The 15,228-nt window shown below is 36.3% G+C and overlaps 1 protein-coding gene across 1 annotated transcript in view; it reads right to left on the bottom strand.

Moving 5' to 3' along the window:
- Positions 1-15,228, bottom strand: part of PSME4 (proteasome activator subunit 4) — a 118,833-nt gene that overhangs the window by 34,387 nt on the left and 69,218 nt on the right. Inside the window, exons 21-33 of the mRNA XM_080929766.1 lie at positions 13,536-13,591; positions 11,856-11,912; positions 11,537-11,592; positions 11,358-11,456; positions 9,861-9,923; positions 9,662-9,757; positions 8,582-8,713; positions 6,801-7,010; positions 5,304-5,440; positions 4,149-4,202; positions 3,651-3,780; positions 2,032-2,113; positions 260-413 (exon numbers count right to left, since the gene is read on the bottom strand). Of these exons, the coding sequence (XP_080785892.1) occupies positions 260-413; positions 2,032-2,113; positions 3,651-3,780; positions 4,149-4,202; positions 5,304-5,440; positions 6,801-7,010; positions 8,582-8,713; positions 9,662-9,757; positions 9,861-9,923; positions 11,358-11,456; positions 11,537-11,592; positions 11,856-11,912; positions 13,536-13,591 (1,326 nt within the window). The remainder of the gene's footprint in view (positions 1-259; positions 414-2,031; positions 2,114-3,650; positions 3,781-4,148; positions 4,203-5,303; positions 5,441-6,800; positions 7,011-8,581; positions 8,714-9,661; positions 9,758-9,860; positions 9,924-11,357; positions 11,457-11,536; positions 11,593-11,855; positions 11,913-13,535; positions 13,592-15,228) is intronic.

The following is a 15,228-nucleotide window of genomic DNA, read 5'->3' as shown; positions in this document are numbered from 1 at the left end:
ACATAGAAACACAGTTTGTAGCAGTTAAGAGCCTCCCCTAGCCATATAGCACAGCATTAACAGAAGCTCCGAGCTGTAGTGTAACAACTGCGAAGAAATGAAGCACAGCACTGGCAGGAGCACAGGACAAGTAGGAAGAAAGAAGGAAAAGGCCTTTAAAAGTGATCCTGAACCTAGAAATTGGATCTAACAAAATAAAGTTCACCAAAAAAGAAAAAAACAATGTCTAATGATAAGGTGGGAGTGAGCTGTGACTTACTTTGGCCAGTTATAGTATCCCCAATGAGTTTTTTCAACAAAGCAACTTGACTCCCATTCTTTCTTTGTTCTTGGTATATTTTTGCTATCATAATGCAACCAATGGTTATCAGGCCTGTCACCAGCAAGAATTTTGGTAGGTTTAGGGCATCCACCTAAAGAAAAGGTATTCAGATTTAATAATTTGAAAACAATAACTTAGTAGCTTTCAAAACATTCAATACACAATCCTACTACCCATTTTTTTTTTTTTTTTTTTTAAAGGGAGTGTCACTTTATAGCCCTATGGCTCAGAACTCAAAGATCCACCTGCCTCTGCCTCCCAAGTATTGGGGTAAAAGATATGTACCACCATGCTCTGACTATAACTCCCTGAAAAGTGTTTGTATAAATGGTATATTTATATGTATTTGTGTATATGTTTGTATATGTGCATGTGCCTGAGGTTAGTTACAAGCATTCCCTTGGAGCTAGTTCACAAGCAATTGTGCACTGCCTGATGTGGGTGTTGGAAATAGAACTTGGTTATGGCACAAAAATAACACATGTTGGTAAATGCGGAGCTATTTCTCAAGCTCTACCTGCAACACTTAACAAGAAATCACTTATTAATATTGTCTTTAAAAAAGACCACATATTACTGTCTAGATGGCTCACCAGGTAAAGGTACCTGTTAACAAGCCCAGTGGCCTGATTTCAACCCCCTGACCCACACAGTTAAGAGAAAAAACTGACTCCCAGTATTGCACTTTGACCTCCACATGAATGTAATGGTATAAACACACACACACACACACACACACAAATTGGCTTGAGTAAGGCCCTGGACCTCAGCCCTGAGAAAGGGTGGAGTGGGAGGGGGCAGTTTGAGGAGGGGCATGGAGTTTACACTGAACTATTGAGGGAAGATGGGATGGATGGATTTGGGATTGAGAACTGTTAGGAGAATATGATGTACTAAATAAAAAGGATTTGTTAAAACATTTGGTTCTGAATTAATTTCAAGCTTACACCAATAAATTTTTTTACATTCTTCTTCACTTACAGTCCCCATATTTTTACATATTACCCTATATATATTTTAACACATTCTCTCTTCCTACACACACACTTATTGGAATCATTTTATGGAAAATTGCTCTCATAATGTTTCTATACCCCACAGTATAGAATACAAAAGTATTTCCTAAGAATGTTCTTTTATATATCAAAACACAGTTCTCAAAATAATTTTTTTAAAATTAACATTGATTCTGTGTCATTAATTTTATCAACATACCTTACGTTATAAATGACCTTTAGTCATTTATCCACAGGCATGTCCTTTATATCAAAAGAAAAATTGTTAAGAGACATTTTTCTGTGGACTACAGTCTAATCTACACTTAAAATATTACACTCTCAGGGAGGTAGTGCATGCCTTTAATCCCAGCACTTGGGAGGCAAAGGAGGATGGATCTCTGAGTTTGAGCCATCCTGTTCTACAGAGTAAGTTCCAGGACAGCCAGGCTAAACACAGAAACCCTGTCTCAAAAAAACAAAACAACAAAAATTAAGTAAATAAATATAAAGGAGGGAAATCCCAAGAACACAGTAAGAAAAGTAGAAGATCCTTTCTAATCTTCCTACTCAATGGATTATGTTAACACAGCTCAAGCTGACTTCCCAATCTGGACCTTTTCTTACCTGTGTACCACTCCTAACCTCTATGAATACAGGGCATGTTCCAAATGTTATGTAAATGCATTGCTAGATACTTTCGGTATTACTTACTGATTTCATAAGGGTTGATGGTCAGCTTTTTGTGAGTTCTCTTTAGCTGCTTGAGAATACCAGCAACAGCTGAGATAGCCATCTACAAACAGGTTAACAGGTATATATATATCAACATTTTGATAAAAACTATACCATAGTAGAAACTGATTCTATTTCTTTCAAAAAAAAAGAAAGAAAAAGAAAAACAACAATAACAAAAAACCCACAAACAAACAAACAAACAAACAAACAAACAAACAAACAAAAAAACTTCCTTCCAAAAAGAGCCCATAATCACTCTTGGTAGGAGTGTAGGTTCATGCAGTCTCTATGGAAACCAGTATAGCAGTTTCTCAAAGATGAGGCCCCCCCAAAGGACTCTGCAGTCTATCAAAGACTGTACACTTATGTTCACTGGTGCACTACTGAAAAGAGCAAGGAAATGGAATCAGCCTAGATGTCCACCCACAGACAAATATGATAAAAACAGATAAGAATGTGCTATGCATGTAAGTAAAATTTTACTCAATCATAAATGGAAAAATGACATTCACAAATGGAAATGAAAATCATATTAAGAAAAGTATCCCAAACTTAGAAAGACAAGCAACACATGTTGTCTTTTATACAGATCCCAGCTTCTAATTTATATACAAGTTATTAATGTATAGTGAGCGTGAGTATATAGAAGTAATGCTGCTAGAAAGGGGACAGAAGAGAGGAAAAGGATCTAAGGAAATGGGAAAGAGAGAGTGGAAAAACAGAAGATCTGAAAGTGGAAAGGGGAATACCAGGTGAGAGGTTATTGGAGAAACTGGAAAAATTAACCAAAAAATTACGCGTGAAAGGTTTAGGCTCTGTGTGATGGCTCAGCAAGTACAAATACTTGCTTCAAAAGCTCAGTGAACTGAGTTCCATCTGAACCTCCAATCCATCAGTGGACGTGGAGACCTATGTACAAGAATTATCCTTTGACCTCCACATGTATGCTGCAGGTGTGTGTGTGTGTGTGTGTGTGTGTGTGTGTGTGTGTGTGGCACTGGTGGGAAGAGCATAAACATCCGACCAGGAATCTGCTGGTGTGTGTGTGTGTGTGTGTGTGTGTGTGTGTGTGGCACTGGTGGGAAGAGCATAAACATCCGACCAGGAATCTGCTACCAAGTCCACCTTTGTGCTCTTTTCCCTGAAACAACTGCCTTCCTCTGTTAGGTCAACAGCAGCTCATTCAATTTGTGTTGGCCTTTGGGCCTTTGATTGGTCTTCTTCCAGAAGTGGACAAAGTCAGAATCCTTTTTCAAGATTGTTTGTAACATTTTTAGAGCAAAGACAAAAAATTGAACCCTTAGATTTGCCCCTTTGCTTGCAAAATAGATTTCTGAATTTTTAAAAATCAAACTTTCCTATTAGTCTGTAAGTTTATTCTGTTATAGTTATAGCATTAAATATATAAAATGCTTGATTACGCATCCCAATATTTGTTGAACAAATAAATATTCTTATTGTTTCTGAGCAAACAGAAGAAGATGCCAAATCATTTCTTTCAAGGTACTGATTAGGATATATGTTGTCTATGAAGAGTCTGCTGAGGTAAATATTCTCAAACCCAACACAGTAACCAAAATAAATCAAGTATGTACCTTCCGGACAACGATTGCATCATGGTTGAGATTTTCAACAAAAAAACGTATGGCACGAAGAGGCAACACTCTGTCATCCCTTAGGAGTAGAGACAGAAGCCCGATTCCTATATGCTCAAATTTCCAAGGCCTGGTGGTTGGGAGAATGAGAGAAGGTACTTACAAATCAGATTCCTCTTAAAACCCTCTTAAAACAATAATCTGTTCTGAAGCATTTTATTTGCTTTGTAGCCTCAGCCTCCTGAGAACTGGGATCACAGGTGTGTGAAACCCTGCACAACTCTGTTTGACATAATTTTAAGACTCTCAAGAATTAAGACAAGCCTACTGAAGCAAACTGCCCCTATAATTATCCACGCCCCACCCCTATCTTCTAACACAAATTATTCCATTAATATAGTCATGTCTTTTCCCATGCACAGAATCACTAGAGCAGTTAAGACAAATGTTTTGATGGTTATAAAACATGTTTTAAAGGAAAAAAAAAACTATACTTACAGATTTCTTTGCTCCACACCATCTAGTAAAGTATTTACCAAACATTCATAGTTCCTTTAAAGAAATCAGATAAAATATGATCTTACTATTAAGACAAACATCACATAACATAATAAATAATTCACTCTCCTCTTACATCTCCCCATTTGACCAGACTAAAAGTAAGTGAAGAGACTCTGAGAAAAGAACACAAACTACTAATTGTTTCTTTTCCCTTAATATTCTTAGGGGTTTTGTGTTGTATTTTTTTTTTTTTCTTGAGACAAGGTCTCATACTACAGGCTAGCCTTGAACAACTGATATTTCTGCCTCGGCACAAAAATACCAGCATTATAAGTATTCCCAGCAAACTATTTCTGAGTGTTCCAAAGTAAACATTAAAATTGTAATCAAAAGCTAGCAGTACACTGTCTGTATAGTATGCTGCTATCAGAAATCAATTAAACCAGCTATGGGAATTTCGTATTTACAAAGATACTTTAGAAAACAAGCTTAGAGGTTGTAGCTAGCTCCCATATTCATAACTGATTCATTGGGATACGAAGGTAGGAAGAGCTCTTAAGCCCATGAGTTAAGACCAGACTAGGTAATATTCTGATTAAAAAAAAAATAAGGCATTCCCGAAAACAGTAGGTAGGCATAATCATGCACTAGTCACACTGTAAACCCAAAGCTGAGTGAGCAAGGTATTACTTTGTCCCCATGGACTTGTTCTGGCTCCCCAAATCAAAGAGAGAGAGAGAGAGAGAGAGAGAGAGAGAGAGAGAGAGAGAGAGAGAGAGAGAGAGAGAGAGAGAGAAAAGTTTACTAATATCCTAATACCAAATCTAATCAAAAAGAGATTACTTAAAAGCTATAAAGTAATGTATTAATCTTGAATTTAGGACTTAATAACTTAAAAAAAATTAAAAAAAAAATAAAAAGGGAATTCAGAGTGGAAAAGATACAACAAAAACTGTGTTAGCCTTAAAAAAAAACAAAACAAAAAAACTCTGTACCTCAAAGTGCAAATTCACGCCCTTTACAACAATCATAGCCCAACATTTTGCATTTCCCCAGAAATCAATGTGTAAGTGGTAAGTTACATCTTTATTTTAGAGCTAGAAAAAAAATGTATTAACTGTAATATTTTGTCTTAGAAAATGTATCAATTACCTTAGGGCGTCAGCATTCTTATCCTGTTGACGCTTCTGTCCTTCTTTAATCTTTTCAGGGCTCAGTAGTGTCTGGCTAATAGAAGGATTCTTTGATTGTTGAAGTAATTCTGCTATTGCAGCACATGACTTTGGAATCTTATTAAAAAGAAAAAAGAGTCATGGCACATAATACAATGTGTACTATTTAATGAAAAGAAAGAGGGAAGCTTGCTCTCAAGCCTGATGACCTGAGTTCAATTCTTAGGAGCATATCGACATGGGTAGGGAGAAAGAAGTGAGTCCTACAATATGTACCATGGAATGTGCAAACATGGACTCATGTTTGTATGCTCTGTTAACAAATGTAATGGTTGTGCTTTAAGGTCAGGGAGTAAACTCACGTCATCACATTTGGTGACAAGAACATTTCCCCTTGTGCCATTTTTTCCAGATGACCAATAATTTGGGAATTTCATTTCAAGTAACTATTATTAATTTTTGAAAAATTAATCTACCTGGACATGGTGGTATATGCCTGTAATCAGAGAACGCAGGAGATGAAGGCAGGAGGATTAAGAACCCAAGGCCGCCCTGGGCTACAGAAGACCATATGTGGGTAAAGCAGGGGAAACCAATACTAATATAAGGACAGTTTCAAAGAGCAATGGATAAATTTAGAGCCATAGCTATAATTCTGGTCATTAGAATGACCTGAGGAAAGAACTCAACTATCCTCACCTTCTGTCCATCCTAATACACTGAGGAAGTATGAATGTGTGTATTTAGCATCTTACATGCTCAAGAAAAGTGGTTCATGCTATAATTTCAGCACATCGAAGGCTAAGACAGGAGGATTGTCTGAGGCTACAATGGACTACAGAATTAGTCACTGACTTTCCAGAAAGTGCTTAAATGTCCCATCTCTTATTTGAAAACCCGTGAAATTTCTTTCTCATCCATACAAAAATTTTTTTAATATTCTGCCCTGTAAGTTATGAATCTAGCTAGTGGTAAATCTTCTGTGACTTTGGCTAGTATAGCTAACCTCCTAAAATACAATCAACTCTTTAAAAACCTTGCCATGACAGGTCGTATCTGTAATCCCATCATTCAAGAAGCAGAGTGAGTTTGAGACCAGCCTGGTAAACAAAGAAAGTTTTAGACCAACCAGAGGAGAAGGAACCTGAGAGAAGGGAAAGTGAGAGGAGAAGAAGGAGGATAAAGTAATGGTGGCATCTATGGGACAATGGTAAATGCAGTAATGTTAACTGGAGTAGCCTCTTGGTAAACATGACCTGATTCATTCCCAGACACATTCCACTTGGTGTCACACTTTTATCTACAATAGTGATCACTAAAGAGCACTAGATGGAAAGAGAAAGCAAATACCTTTTAAAAATTATAACAACAAGCCAGACTATTATCACAGGAAAAAAAAAAAAGAAAAAAACATGGAAAATAAAAGCCAGAATTTCCACTAAGACATTATTAGTAAACAAATGAACTGTTTGCTTACTGTGAAGTCCAAGCCGATCGTCTCATATTGTCTATGAATCTTTTCAGCAAGGTCATCAAACAGTCTCACTATTGATGGCTTTTCCAGGGACATTGCTTGGCTAAGCCCCGAAGAAACAAGTGCTGGCCAGGTCTGCACGATACAGTCCCAATCATGAAGGTTTGCCAGGCACACTCCACTGTGATTTCCAAGTAGACAATATAAGGCGCCCTATAAGAACAAACCCATTTACAAAGAAAGTAAGAGTCATGGTTGAGTTTAACATGGTAGTTAAATTTCTATAGCAATTATTTCTATACTTACAACTTGTCAATAGGTTCGCACATTTTATGTGTTATTTTTAAAACCATGAATTTGAGGTATAATCAAGTTGCATCCATTAATTATTTTTTCTAATGATTTTAATAGAGGGTTTGTTTAAAGAATGACTATTTAGTAATTTAAAAAGGTAAGCATATTTGTGAAAACACAAACTCTACTCTTATTTTTTGTAGAGATGACAATGGCTTTGAAATACACCACTGAATATTTTTAGGGCCTAAAGTTTGAAATGATTTATCAAATACCAGCTGAGGCCAAGTTGCTAAGTCATGTTACTAAATATATAAAAGTTTGGATACTCAGGAGAAGGGTGGATATAAAGAGATACATTGTATACATGTGTGAAATTGTCAAACAATAAATTAAAAATATCTTTAAAAGAATCCAGCTGCTTAACTATAAGTTTTTACTGACAAAGTAATAAGATAATTCTGATGAAGCGAATACATTTTCTATTGGTATCAAAACATTTTTTAAAATTTCCAGAACACTCAGTCTAAGCAGATCCTAAGTCAGACTGTTACCTCCTAATATATTCCAGTCTCCTTCAGGCTCTACATGTAGGCACTGTTAACCTTAACCTCTCTAATGTTGTCCATATAAGGCATTCTTAACAGAACTGGCCAATATATAATCAAATGAGACAGACCTCCCAGAAAGAATATCCACTAGGGTAGGAAGTAGGCTACCAGAAATGAAGGAAGAAAGGAAATAGTTGGTCCCTTGGCATAAGTCTCATCTACTTGTCTCCAATACTATGATTGAAGACGTGCAAATTACATAAAAGAATGGCTTGTTCTAACAAAACTTTACTTTAAAAGTAATTAAAAGCCTGGCTTACAGCCTACTGATTTTTTCTGACAAACTAACTTCAAGGAACATGCTTAATGCTCATCTTAATTCTCCCCAGAAAGCTGGCACTGATGTCTTTTTTTCCTCCCTGAAAGCTCTCTTTAGTGGTATCTCAGTCAGTTTTGTTGTTTGACCTCTAATCTGAAAGAAAACTCTTGGGTATGAGGAATCTCCCACCTGCCCACCTCCCCGTGACCACTCATACTACCCGGAAGTGTAGAGATGGAAATGCCCAGCATTAGTTCCCTCATATTTAGCCTTCAAGCACTTACTCTAACCTGTCCTTAATATCTCAATCTGTATTTATCTGTCGCCTCTGAAATCTCTCAACTTTCTTTTCCTACTTTTATCTGTTGCTCAAAATAATCTTATTTCTTCCTGTTTCTAGTCCTCCTTTTACATTGCTTATGCTGCTTCAACTTAGCTGCTTTCCACAGAGGACCCACCCTGTATTTTCTCCATAGCACAAGTCAAATGAAATGTTTTGATACTGCCAACTTACATACATTTTAAAAGATATGATAAGCAACTATAACAAAAATTTAACTGAAGACCTTCAATGACAGCTCTATGGATGTTTACTGCAAAAGTTAAAACAGAACTTATACCTTGAACTGCTGTTGTGTGACATCCTTTCTGTCAGGCCGTAAGAACTCCAGAACCAAGGGGATAATATCTCTGCAACAGAAGTTATATGCCCCCAAAGCAGCAAAAAATGTTTGCTGAGCTTTGTTTCTGACCTGGGGAAAATTGACAAGGATTTAAAAAGTTGTCTAATGAAGTATAAAAACAAAAGTGATGATAATTTATATGTTTTCCTAAGTAACAGAAAGCACACACACTCTAATAAAAATACCACATATTTCCTTTTGATAGAGGAAAGTTGGATGGCATTCATAAGCAACAACTTATTATCATATCTGAAAGCAAACAGCAAACACTCTAAGTGACTGTTGGTAAGAAGATCAAGTGTGCACACATAGGAAATTATCGAATTGGAAGGAACTGGTATACACAATCTTGTAATTTCTCTGTTATATGTGCTATGACATAATCTTTTGATCCTGTACTATATAAAGAAATTGAGTACACGTTACATGCTAGCAACTCCCTGAAATCTGAGGATTATACACAGAAGAGATTATACAGCCATTCCAGATTAACCTCCAAAAGTTCATAGAATTGAATGAGAATGACATTCTACTAGCACAATCTCTAAAACTTAAAACATAAGCATTCTAAGCTGGACATACTGGCATGTATGTCACTAATCCCAGCACTGTTCAAGGCTAGTCTGGCTAAATAGCAAGACTCTATTGGAAGAAAACACAGGGATCTAAAAGGAAATAATTAGCCAGACAGAGCTGCACAAGGCCTGCTGATCTACAGAGAGTTCTAGAACAGCTAGGGCTACAGAGAGAAACCTTGTCTCAGAAAATGCAAGACAGGGGGAGAAATTACACTACAAATATAAATGGTTTTGCCCACTAGAGCAAGATTTCAATCTATTTGAAACTTGAAAGGTATTTCTAATGTCACTGGGGCGGGAGTGCTAGATTTTAGTGTTGGTTCTCTTGTTTCCCTTCTGGGGGACCCTATATGAGGGATTACTTAGGCTATACGTTAAAACAAGGATATTTAGATTTGCATATAACAAAATAAAAATATGGGAGAATGTAGAACCTCACCTGACTGTATGAACTTGTTGATAATCGAAGAAGATCTCTGATCATATCTTGATGTATTTTTTTGTACTCACAACCCTCAACAGTTAGTGTTCGTAACTTTAAAAAGAAAGAACATAAATCATAAAGTCCACTGAACTGTAAGAGATACGACAGTAACCACCCTCAGAGCGGCCCCTGAGAGGTGGGCACAGGTACTTGCCTCATGCTGCAGCATCACTCTGTCAATCAGCAGTGCTCTGATGTGCTGCTTTTTCCCATGCAGCTGGAAAACAAAGAGCAAACACCTCAACATTTTCACTAGGTGACTTCAACAGTGGATTCCTGAATCCTCTAACGAATATCACTTCAAAACATAGGGTAGAGCCAGACATGGTAGCACATACCTTGAGTCTCAGGTGGAGGTGGACACTTTGAGTTCCAGGCCACCCAGGGCTATATAGATTGACCATGTCTCAAAACAAAACCAACTAACCAACCAAACAAACAAAAAAGCCAATAACAACAACAAAAGAGCCAACCCAGATCATGAAAATGGACACAGGGAAAAAACAGTGACCGAAGAGCAAAACTAACTGCTACATACACACCTGACAAACAGTTCCTGGGGCCTACACTGGGAGTGACAACTGACTTTTGCAAGTTGTCCTCTGAACTCCACTCTCACAGAGGCACGCCTCTACTCACAAGTACATATAATATAAAATTATTTGTAATTGTTATCTTTTATTATATTAGTCATTAAAGCCCTTCAATTTTATCTTTATTCCAAACCCTTCTATCTGCATCTTAAAAAACCTTGATTCAGGCTTTTTTCTGCCTAGATTCTAAATGTGACAGAACATTCTAATACTCAGTAAATACTCGTTCCTATATTCAAATCAAATACATCCTAGCTTTAATTTAGGTGTGGTGGCTCATGTTTACAATGCATATTCCTTTTACTGGTTTTCTACTGCTAGATACAAAACCAAAGGATTTTTTACAACCAAACTACTGACCTAATTTACATTCTAGCATTCTTCTACAGCCTGCCATAGCTCCCACTCCTGCTCACATAGTCTTCTATCTCCAGTGTCCAGCACAGATACTATCTAGGCATCTAGAGATTTAATTGATCACCATCCACTAGAGAACAATGTTCAGAACAACTTTGGGGTATTTTTCCTTCCAGGTGTCTAAAGAATCTTATACTGATTCTCATATTGGATCACGAAATCAGGAAGTGTTTTTCCTCAGATTCACGTACAGTTCATACCTGTGGGCAATCATCCTTTTCCTTTTTTTAAATAGTCTGAATGCTACTAAGCAAATCCCTACATGGATACATAAATAATCATGAGTAACAGATGTTATCACTTGATAGATTATTTTAAATTTAGGGCCTCACACATGCTAGACAGCATTCTAAAAGTAAACAATGGGCCTAAGAAATAGATTCATTTGATACGTTTTATGCTTATAATCCTCATACACTACTCTCTCTTTTTTAAAAATCATTTTTAAGTCATATATTTTATTATTATGTAGCAAGAATCCTACAGCAAAATGGAAGAGAAGGAAGAGGTTGGTTTCATGCAATACTCTAAAAAGCTACTACTTAGAGGGCAAATTTCCTTTATAAACAATAATCCTCAAATAAGGACTATTATACATTTTTCAAAAATAGTAACTCAGAATTTCAAGTGAAAAAACTGACCCGATTTTCCATTGATTTCTTTACTAAGTTAAAGCTTTTCCATCGAGAGTCAAATTCATGCTTATGAGATCCTTGGAATTGCAGAAGGTCTCCGATGATCTGTGTTAAAGAAGTTTAACATTTATTCAGAAGTCACCAGATAAGCCAAAGCACATTAACAACTATGGAGCCACTTCTACCTTTATGATGAGAAACAATGATTTGGTATCATCTTCTGAATTATCAAGTATGTGGCCTAAAATAGGAGAAGAAAAAAAACTTTTAGCTAATATCTTAAATTATTATACAAACCCCAATCTGCTGTTTAAGGGTATGTATGTGTGTGTGTGTGTGTGTGTGTGTGTGTGTGCGCGTGTGTGCGTGCGTGTGTGCGCATGTGTGATATATTCACCCTATTTCAATTAAAAAAAAAAAACTTTAAGTAAAAAAAGCACACTTGCCACAGCGTACAATTTTAAAGAGCAGGAATATAGGAAAGTTACAGGCATATATACTTACTAAGAAGTTTCCTTATGACACTAGCAATTACTTCTCGGTGGTTTTCTCTGGATAGGTCTATTTAAAAAAATAATAATAAGAAGAAATTTTAGATGTGGAAAGTTCCTAATTTTATTTGTTTTTAACAACAGATTATCAGAAGACCCTTCTGAAAGGAAAAGGGGAGGACAAATGGCTTTGCCTTTAACATAGCTAAGTTAGTGGCTGAGTATGACACAGACTAACACTCAGAACCTCCATGTTTAAAGCTTAAGCAGAGCATCGCAGAACACACCTGTAACTTCAATACCTCAGAGGGTAAAACAGCAGATGGTTCAAGGCTAGACTGGTCAACAAAGCAAGACCCTGTCTTCAATCAATCCATAAATGAATAAATAACCATATTTGAGCATGGTGATTCATATCTGTAATCTCGGCACTTGGGGAGAAGAGGAAGGAAGATCAGGAGCTGAAGTCAAGATGAGCCACAAGAGACTGGTCTCAAACCACCAAAATGAAATAATTATTTGTGATATATTTTGTCAAAAAGGTAGGGAAGAGATGGCTCAGGGGTTAAAAGTACTTGCTGTTTTTACACTGGATGGAGGTTCAGTTCTCAGTACCTATATGGCTTTTTATGACCAGCTCTAACTTCAGTTCCAGAGGATCTGACACCTTCTTCTGACCTCCACTGGAATGTGGTACATATACATACATGCAGAAAGCATGCATACATATAAAAATTAAAAAATATATACCTTTTTAAAGTAGGCGAGGGGAGAGCGAAAATACTATTGGATGACCCAAATACAACAGTTATGCCTTAGAAATAATGTATGTAACTAATTCTATTATTAACCCATCAGTAAGAATATTTACTGTCTTTCTATTAAAGTTATAGTCTGAACTTTAAATTAATATAATAAAACAAAGTTGGTAGGTACTGCTGGAAGTTAACCCAGGGTCTTGCACATGGTATGTGCTTTATTATCACTGAGCAATATCCCAAGTTGTTTCACAAAATACTAATATCAAATCTAAGAGTTGATATGTCCTCTTCAGTGGTAGAACACTTGGTCTATCCCCCTCATATCTCTAGGTGTGATCCCCAGCACCACATCAAAAATTTAATTGAATTAAAACTCAGTTGATGAACAGCTACAAAAATCACAAGAATATAAAGGCTACCATGTTCTCATTCACTTTAATGTATCATCCTAAAATAATCAAACATGACTGGTGAGATGGCTTAGCTGGAAAAGGTCTTTCTGATGACAGCCCGAGTTTGAACCCCAGAGCCAACACAATAGAAAGAGAACAACTCCAGCAAGTTGTCCTTTGACCATGTACCTGTACATACACAAGTAACTGCACTTAGCTTACCTCTGAACACAGAAAGCAATGAAATTTATGGACCCAATTTCTGTTAGTCATTGTCAATTCTTTATTTTATAATTTCTAAAGCCAGAGGCAGAGACAGGAAGATCTCTATGAGCTTGGCCTCAGTTACATAGTGAGATTCTGTCTCAGAAACAAACATGAACATGTCTTCAGAGAAAAAGAAAACAAATGTTGTATGGTGAGTATATTTTACTTACTACAAAGAATCTAAGATTTATAACTACAAAACGGCTCCATTCTAATCCTTACAAAAAAGCTAACAGAACCTCCACAGGTCTACTTCAGTTAGTATTCACATACCATGTTCCAGTCCGGTATACAATTTTGTTTCCTCTAAGGACACCATACTTGGTACCCTGTATAAAAACAAGAGAGTTTGCATTTATTAATAATAGCAATACAAAAGGCCATAGGAAAAAAAATCTCACTGTTACAATGTTAAAATTAAAACAAAGATAATTTCCTGTAGCAAATTTCTATTCTCTAGTAGTTCAGTTCCTTATACTTCTGAAGATTAATGCTGCTGTATCAGTAAGAACATATTAACTGACTTAAAGAAAATGTTAATTTAGTACCTTCAAGGAAAAAAAAATCATCTCTCAATAGACATTATATTGATAATTGAATATTCAAATGGAAAAGCGCAAATTCACTGATAAGCCATTAAACATCTGCAAAAAGAAAACTTAGCTTTATATAATTTTATTTTAAAACTCAGTCAACTTTTATTACTTAAGTTACCAACACAGCATACATGGCTCTCTAAATAATTAATACTCTTTCTCTTTATACCACCAAAATGGATGTTTCCTAACATAGTAGTGAAATGTGGTTTCTAAATGGGTATTAGAAATGCTTAATCTGAGCTGAAGATCAGCCACAAGCCGGGCTTGGTGGTCTGTAACCCCAGCACTCTGGAGCCTGAGGCATAAAGATCAGTGTGGTTTCAAGGCCAGGCTGCACATACATAGTGAGCTTCAGGCCAGCCTGGACTAAAATGTAAAACTCTTGAAAATACCAAAAGTCTGCCCAAAAGAAACACACCAGTACAACCAGACCCAGCTAAGCTGAACAGATAGCTGAGAGTTACCTTTAGATTTATGAGACCCAATTTTATGGGAGAATAGAAATTTATACATCTGAAAACAATGTATGTGTGTTTATTTATTTCAATTTTTACAATTTCAAAATATAAGACTTGGCTCAAACTCCTTTAATGTGAAGAGAAGATACTTTCTAAGATGTAGCACACAGGTACAAGTGGGAAGAACAGAATGAACAAATCCAACACAGGGCAATGTAAAATAGTACATAAAAACTGTTTTCACCTAATACTATAAGCTTGCAACATGTATAATAGGAAGGAAGCACCCACTTTTAAATCAACATACTCAAAGATACCCCCCAAAGCAGCTAAGCTCAAAGCATTATATCTGACTTAAAAGTCCTAATTGTAGGTAGCTAATGACTTCAGAGTGCTGAAGTGCAGGCTCCTTCCAAACCCACAGAATACAAACAAGGAGTGGTTCTTTTTCACTAATGTATTTTAAGATTCCTTAACATTTACAGCATAAAATGCTACTCTGCTTTTATGAGCTTTTCTAAAAGTAGGTTTTCTTTCTATAGAGTTTCAATCTGTAGCAACAAGCACAAATTTCAGCATTTTGTTAATTTTTTATGACTAAAAATAAATGTATCCAAAAAATTTAAGTCAGAAAAACATAAGAAAGCCTTCCCAATGAGCTTCAAGTTTCTAGTGCACTAAATAGAAAAGAACAATGACATGGTGCAGGGGAGCCGTCACCACTTTCTTGGTGGAACAAGGGAGAGGGTTTGTCATTTCTGGTGTTCGAGACCAGAGACCTTCACTGAGGATACAAAACTACTAGTTGTCTCAAGTAAAACTATAACTCTACTTGGTTCATACTCAGTACCAGGTAATGCTAATTATTTAATCAGTCATACTACCTTAATAAGATTAAAAACTAATTTC

Source organism: Micromys minutus (assembly GCF_963924665.1).
Source record: "Micromys minutus genome assembly, chromosome: 1".
In the NCBI taxonomy this organism is placed as follows: domain Eukaryota; kingdom Metazoa; phylum Chordata; class Mammalia; order Rodentia; family Muridae; genus Micromys; species Micromys minutus.
Note: the sequence above shows the minus strand (reverse complement) of the source record. Positions and strands in the feature narration are given on the sequence as shown.